The sequence below is a fragment of the Anarrhichthys ocellatus genome, unplaced genomic scaffold (genome assembly GCF_004355925.1).
Source record: "Anarrhichthys ocellatus isolate YVR2014 unplaced genomic scaffold, GSC_Weel_1.0 scaffold8, whole genome shotgun sequence".
Classification (NCBI taxonomy): domain Eukaryota; kingdom Metazoa; phylum Chordata; class Actinopteri; order Perciformes; family Anarhichadidae; genus Anarrhichthys; species Anarrhichthys ocellatus.
Window position 1 is genome coordinate 2,421,210 of NW_022280038.1, and position 6,796 is coordinate 2,428,005.

The window sequence follows — 6,796 nt, forward strand, 5'->3', positions numbered from 1 at the left end:
TATAACTAGGTGTGATATAAGTGTTATATCTTTTGTTGATATTATACATATTGATAATGTGATGTATTTCAGAGCCCAGTGTGGTTGTCGGTACCCTGGCTCTAGCCCGCTGGAACTGGTCCTCCTTGTTTTCCAGTTCGTTGCGCAGCGACTGGTTGTCTTGCTCCAGTCCTGTTAAACGTTTCTGCAGCTTGAGGGTCAGCGAGGTGTCGATTCCTCGAGTCACATCCTGCAGGACAAGGACATGTGAGGACAGAGCACATGCCCCGTGAAATGTATCTGAATGGCGGCGTTTAAATGAAAAGGCAACTTTAACATCAGCAACTAACAGTAGAAAGCATATCTCTGGATGTTCCCTCTTATTAAATGTGTACTTGATGCCAACGATCTTACTTCGGCGGCACGGGAACCTTCTTCCAATTCGGCGTACTCTGAGTTGTACGTGTACTCTGATCCGTTGCTGCTGTGGGTGGAATCTGTTCTCCTGTGGCCAGGCTTTGAGACGTTCTGCAGATGAGAGAGAAAATAAACCTCTCATTTAGAAAACGATACACTTACAGTCTGAACTCGAGTCTATCACAAACCATTTGATGTCAAATGATGTTCATATACGAGTTAAACATCTCATAAGTATTGACTGGGTGTGTGCATGTGCTCCTCACCGAGGAGACCATCTCCTCCTTCAGGTCGTCGTGTTTCTCCTCGAGGCGGCGGTGCTCTGTCAGGAGATTCTGGTAGCGAGATCGCTCCTCGTTCAGATCGGTCTTCAGCTGCTGAGTCTCCTCTAATATGGCACGGGCCATTTTCTCTGAAGGGTCATGAAGAAACACACTGTATGGTTTAGGAGACATTCACGCCTTTCTGTATGACTAGATGGATGATTTAGGCGGTGGCGTTTTCATACCTGTCATCTGCTGACTCTGTTCCTGAATCGACCTGTTCAAGTCGTCCTTCTCTTTCTTCAGCAAGCCATTCTGCTCCTTCAGCTCCGAGACCATCTACACACACACACACACACACACACACACACACATTAACAAATGATCCTTAACCAACATATTGTGTGACTGATCCATTTATTTTCCACATCCAACACATTACTGTAACTCCTAACTCTTAAAAGATGCTCCCCGGGTTATTTGAAGACAAAATACCAGACAGAAACACAGCAGAAGAAAGAAAAAACACAGAGCACGCACGCACGCACGCACACATGCACACACACACACACACACAGAGTTCAGTAGCTACCTCACTAGCACACTACTCCATCTCCTGTGCTCACCTGCCCCGGGGCAACTGTGCCCTCTGACCCCACCATGTGCCCATTTCACACTGGTTCGATTTGGCTCCTAAATTGGGGAAAAACGTTTTTCCTCTGGTGCCAATATGCTTATTTAAGCAAAAAAATAATGTTTGTGATATAGGACTTTTGACCGCGACAGTCTCACTAAAAGCTGGAAACTAAGTGGAGGAGAGAAGACAGAGGAGGTTTTAAGGAGGGTATATAAGCAAAAAGTGAATTTCCCTTGAAATCTAGAAAATTGAGAAAAACGCATCTACAGGTCTACGAGATGGAGGACCTGGACCACTACAGGTCTGCAGGTACAGATGTGGATCCCGTCTTACTTTCTCCATTTCGTTCCTGTAGGTTTGCGCCCAGTCCTCGATGGTCTTCTTCTCCTTCTGTGTGGAAGTCAGCTCCTTCCTCAGCTTCTCCAGTTCCTCCAGCAGCGAGGACACTTGGTTGCCTTTGTTCTTGGCGTCCTCCTCCACCCCGCGCAGCCGGCTCAGATCGCCACGCATCCGCTCGCTCTCTGCTGTGTAGGTGGTCTCCAGACTGACTAGCTTCTCGTTGACCAACCGCTTGTCTTTGTTCTGGAGGCATGGGACGGATCATAAAAACAGGCAAGTCAAACACCCGCATGACAAAATAAATCAATACATGAAGACAAAAAAAAAATGGGGGAAATCCGTCACCTGCTCGTCGATTTTCCTCTGCAGCTGCATGATCTTGTTCTCCATGCCTTTGTTGAGCTTCTTGAGGTGTTGCACTGAGCGAGCCTCGATCTTCAGCTTCTTCAGCTCGCGCCTGGCCTTCATCCTGCGGAAGCAGCACTGCAGGTAGACGATGGAGACGAGGCAGCGCTTGTACCAGCACCGAGCCAGCCAGCCGCGGACGCGCTTCTGGATGATCACCGCCTTGTGCTCTCGCCGTAACTTCAGACGGAAACAGAAACAGCAAAGGAGAAGCAGAAAGAGTAAGAGCCCATGTGGGTATAATTACGTACAGTAAAATATCTTTTTTTTCTGATTTTACCGATTCCTGTTCCGTAATAGTCACACTTGCAACGGGTGTGATTTACTTGTTACAGTACTTTGTAGAAGTGAGTGAGTAAGTAGGACAATAACTGAACTAGTATAACAAAGTATAAGAAATGTTTAGTTGAATTGTTCTTGTGAGAAAGCTGGATCTTAGGATTTAATAATCGGTGAGGTTGAATTCATTTTGCAGCATTTTGCGACGCGTGTCTTACCGCCTGGTACTTCTGCCGGGCCATGTACGCTCTGAGGATCGTCTGCATGACCAGAGCGGCAGCCTGCTTCTGTCTGTAGCGTTTCCTCTCCACGCACATCCGCTGGTACTTCTGGATAACGGTGGCCGCCTGCGTGCGACGCATGAACTTGGCCAGGCTGAGGAGACCAGAGATAAACAGGTCTCAACTAACCCTTGAACACAACTTTAAACCTCATGTATTTCATCCTGCGACTAATTTAACTGCAATAATCAAAACAAATAGTTTTACCCAGCATTGTCTTTTAAAACAATCCGTAAGAAGGAATCAAATGTGTTCGCATGCGATTGTTCTGTTTTAAAGGCTGAAGGGAGTTCAGCTGACTCACCAGCGAGCCTGGTATCCTCTGGTGAACCTCTGGATGGTGATGGCAGAGCTGCGCTTGCGTAGATACTTCTTGCGCTCCAGCCAGCAGCGAATGGTTTTCTGGATGCGAATGCAGGCAGCACGCAACTTCTCCGCCCTCAACTTCTCCAGGTAGGCAACCTGGCCGGCCCTGAAGAAGATCTTGGTCTTACCAAACTGGTATTTGTCCTGGTCCTGAAGGAAGACAGGAGCAGAGATCAGGAGTAAGACGGTGATTAGACCGACCAAAGAAGGGACGGATTTACTCTGTGAGAACGGTGTTTTCTTAGAAGGGTAAAGGAGCAGAACAAAGGACTTGGAAATGAAAAGTTATAGGTGCCGTAAATAATGCAAATCATATTATTTTTCCTTGTTAAGAATAAACGGAAGGTAAAAACCCAGACAGCCTGACCTGCACCAGTTGCTCCAGAACATTTCTGCAGGTCAACTTCTTGTCAGCTAACACGTCCTTCTGCTTCATCAGCACTCTGTAACGGCTGAAGAACTCCTGGTACGTCCATCTGAGACACACACACATAAAAAAAAAAAGTTAGCCACGACGTAAACATTTGATTCATTTGCTGTTTGTTCAATCAAGTACATTCTTTCAGCAAAGTCAATTTGCAAAGAGGGAACCAGGTTTGCTTTGCTGTTTGGCTTTCTGTAAAGAAAAATACTCAAGTTGTAAAATTGTAGCAGTAGCAGTGTTGCTGGGATGCATCAGTACCTGGATGGGAAACCTGCAGCAGAGATGCGGATGGTTTCCAGGACACCGCAGGCTCTGAGCTGCTGCACCGCACGTTTAGGATCAAACCTGCCGACATCAAATGACGACAGTAAATATGGCTTCTATAAATTACACTTGAGCTAAGATGGCGGCTCTAGATACAACAATTCATAAATAAAGAAGAGGAAGACGCACGTGAAGGCCAGCTTGAAGTCATTGGGTTTGATGCAGCGTACATAGTGCGGGGTTGTTGCGTTCAAAGTACCCATCAGCATTTGCAGCGAGTTACGAAACTACAAGAGAAGACAATCATCACCATCATTTTCAAGTGTAAAATGCAGCTTTGGATAATCATCATTACAAACACATGCTGTTGTTTTCTGCAATATAATTGATCTAAAAACAATCAGAGCAGATTAAGAAATAATTGATATCCCTTCAAACCAACGGAGAAGTCATTCTTTCCTCATTTTGATGTAGCTGCAATTCACAACTGGCAGCAATAAAAACAAACGCTTGACAATGAATTTGGATAAGAAAAGACATGTGGGTAAACAGAGCAACTATATATATTCAATGGGATCTGATCTCACTCTGTCCAGTTAGATCGGACCGAGCACCTGTGTAAACACATACACTGAGTACAGTGTACAAAGTGTTACAAATTTCCCCCTGGGGATGAATAAAGTATCTATCTATCTAACTGCATCAGTCCACAGAACAAAAACACTGAAAAGAGATCTCAACCTGGCAGCCAACGGTCTTCTTGTGCTCCTTGCTGCTCTTTTCACGGCCCTTGTCAGGTTTGATGCTGAGGCGGGTCCGGCCTCCGGTGCCGGAGACCTGACTAGTGGGGCTGGTGGCTTTCTCCCCGTCGTGAAACAGCTCCACCAGCAGGTGAAACTGTGGAAAGCAGCCCGCTTACAGTCAAACAGAGCAGCTGATGGCAGCATTACACACTGCAGGGGAATATTGATTTACTGAAAGCATTTCGCTCTGGATGTACTGTTAAGCTTCAGTGAAACTACGAAACATATTTATGAGCGATGAATGTTTCTAAGAGCCTCGTTTTACAGTTCCTGGCATGCGTATGCATTTCTCTTTACCTATTGCATTAAGCCTTACAAAGCATAATGACAGCCTTCATTTGCCACAAGCCTTCATAAATTCACTCGAGTGTCGATAACCACGATGTTGAGGACTTCATTTTTAAATTTAAAAAGCAATCAAGTTATCTAGTCTAGTAATCAACTGCGGAGATGGTTTGACATGAGAGTTAATTCATCTCAACATTTTCACACAAAGACAGCAGCAACTCTGCCGGATGAGTGAGTAGATTGATTTGTTTGATTAGCGTTTGTTAAACGTATTCCCAGTCAGAGAGTTGTTACAATGTTTTAAAAATCCAATACAAACAAAGGAAAGGTTAAGTTTAGTCATATATGAAAGTATGCAGTGGCCATATATGACTGCACGGCGTTATCTTGCCATGGTGTTATGCCATAAATCATGTATGATACACACAAACGCATCAGTCATGTCCCATATAACACTGAGGTTATATGAGGAGGATGCTGTGTTATGTGCAGCTTCAGCTCCTCCTGCTGAGCTCAGAGCGCTGCCATGCTGCTCCTCTGCACCAGCGTCATTAAGCAGGATAATCTGGACAGCCACGGCCACAAAGACTCTGCTCTGAAAACATAAAAATATCCTCCATCCTTTGTTTTTATGTCCAGCCCTCTTTTCTCCTCTCAGAGTGCCTCCAGTGCTCCCCCATGCAGCAAACAAAAGACACAAACGCATAACTTAAATCTCATCAGCGCTGTTAGAGTGATGATACATCAGTGACCGAGTGAGACAGGGAAGGAGGAAAGATAAAAGAGGGGGGGGGAAAAAGGAGCTAAAGGAAGAGCTACAGGCGGACCAGCGTTGTAAGAACGCCTGTGTTTACCTTCTGCTGGCAGGGAAGGGTTGTCATGATGAGGACAGAACCAAACATACATGGACAACACATGGAGACACAGTGACAAAAGAAACACAATGACATTAAAAAGAAAGGAAACCCACAAGCTCAAGTTCAAATATCATTTTTAACCCCATCAGAAACTAGAGTACACATCTATGATCCAAACCGAGAAGTAGCTAAAAGCAGGCCGCTAATGATGAGGTTGAAATGGATTGAAGAGACATGGTGGGATGATGATTTATTTACCAAACACTGTGGGATGCATTTTCCACTGAGCTCTAAGCTCAATGCAATGCATCATGGGAAATCTCTGCATCAGGCATTTTCTCGAATGCACTGTATTGATTAGACTTGAAAGCATTCGTCTGCATGAATGCGAGACCCCGATGCAGTTTTGAGCCATGCGGGTACTCTTTGAAAGTACTTAACTGCTACACTGGAATGGAAGTTCCTGTTTTATGCAACCTGGATTTTCTTTACAGAGTTTCGGGCCAATTGCTAAGATCTGGTATTTAAGTGACACGGCTAAAAAATAAGTCCACTGTGGCAGGACACGTGTGTGATGTTGAGACAATTGCAGGTTTTAAACAAACCCCCAAATTAGCCGACTTTATTTAGTAGAGAAAACAAAGACGATTCAACATGGACTCACTGTACTGGTGAGCACACACAGAATGTTTACTGTGCAATGAAGGACTATTAGCAACATTTCCAGGTGTGCTTACTTCGGGTTTAGATAATTGAGGTGGTTTTGATAATTTGGCTAAATTGTTAGCTTGTTTACAGCCTGTATGATCGTCTGACTGCACATGTTTTGCCCCAGTTCTTTGTAGCAATGTCTCCCTGTTACCAGATCTCAGAAATGACTTTGGCGAGTCCCATTTTATCAATACTGAAAAAGACAATGGCCAAGACCATGCAAATAAGACCCACGTTGTAATGAACCAGAATTTCCTTTAACTGTCTTGACAGTTGAAGGGCTATCAACAGCAGGATTTTACAAAACACATCACCCGAGAATTTCTCTGTTCATCTAAAGGGCGATCACAAAAGACAGACGCTGATGCAATGAAAACAGTTAGCTGCTAATTGTTGACCAGTTTAAGTGACATTTTACAGCTCCTCATGGTATGAGCCAACAGTCAGCTAGCTGGAAAAAATGTGCATTCTCGCACACACACA

The 6,796-nt window shown here is 44.7% G+C and overlaps 1 protein-coding gene across 4 annotated transcripts in view; it reads right to left on the bottom strand.

Annotated features, from left to right (window-relative positions):
* myo5aa (myosin VAa) overlaps nucleotides 1-6,796 on the bottom strand; it is a 43,350-nt gene that overhangs the window by 13,956 nt on the left and 22,598 nt on the right. For 2 of the 4 annotated variants that reach the window (XM_031848277.1, XM_031848274.1), the window contains exons 15-27: nucleotides 5,600-5,602; nucleotides 4,396-4,551; nucleotides 3,844-3,941; nucleotides 3,649-3,735; nucleotides 3,334-3,442; nucleotides 2,905-3,116; nucleotides 2,538-2,694; nucleotides 1,981-2,220; nucleotides 1,630-1,878; nucleotides 905-998; nucleotides 663-808; nucleotides 394-507; nucleotides 95-229 (exon numbers count right to left, since the gene is read on the bottom strand). In XM_031848277.1, coding sequence (XP_031704137.1) covers nucleotides 95-229; nucleotides 394-507; nucleotides 663-808; nucleotides 905-998; nucleotides 1,630-1,878; nucleotides 1,981-2,220; nucleotides 2,538-2,694; nucleotides 2,905-3,116; nucleotides 3,334-3,442; nucleotides 3,649-3,735; nucleotides 3,844-3,941; nucleotides 4,396-4,551; nucleotides 5,600-5,602 — 1,800 coding nt within the window. The remainder of the gene's footprint in view (nucleotides 1-94; nucleotides 230-393; nucleotides 508-662; nucleotides 809-904; nucleotides 999-1,629; nucleotides 1,879-1,980; nucleotides 2,221-2,537; nucleotides 2,695-2,904; nucleotides 3,117-3,333; nucleotides 3,443-3,648; nucleotides 3,736-3,843; nucleotides 3,942-4,395; nucleotides 4,552-5,599; nucleotides 5,603-6,796) is intronic. The other 2 variants (XM_031848275.1, XM_031848278.1) reach the window with 1 other exon arrangement.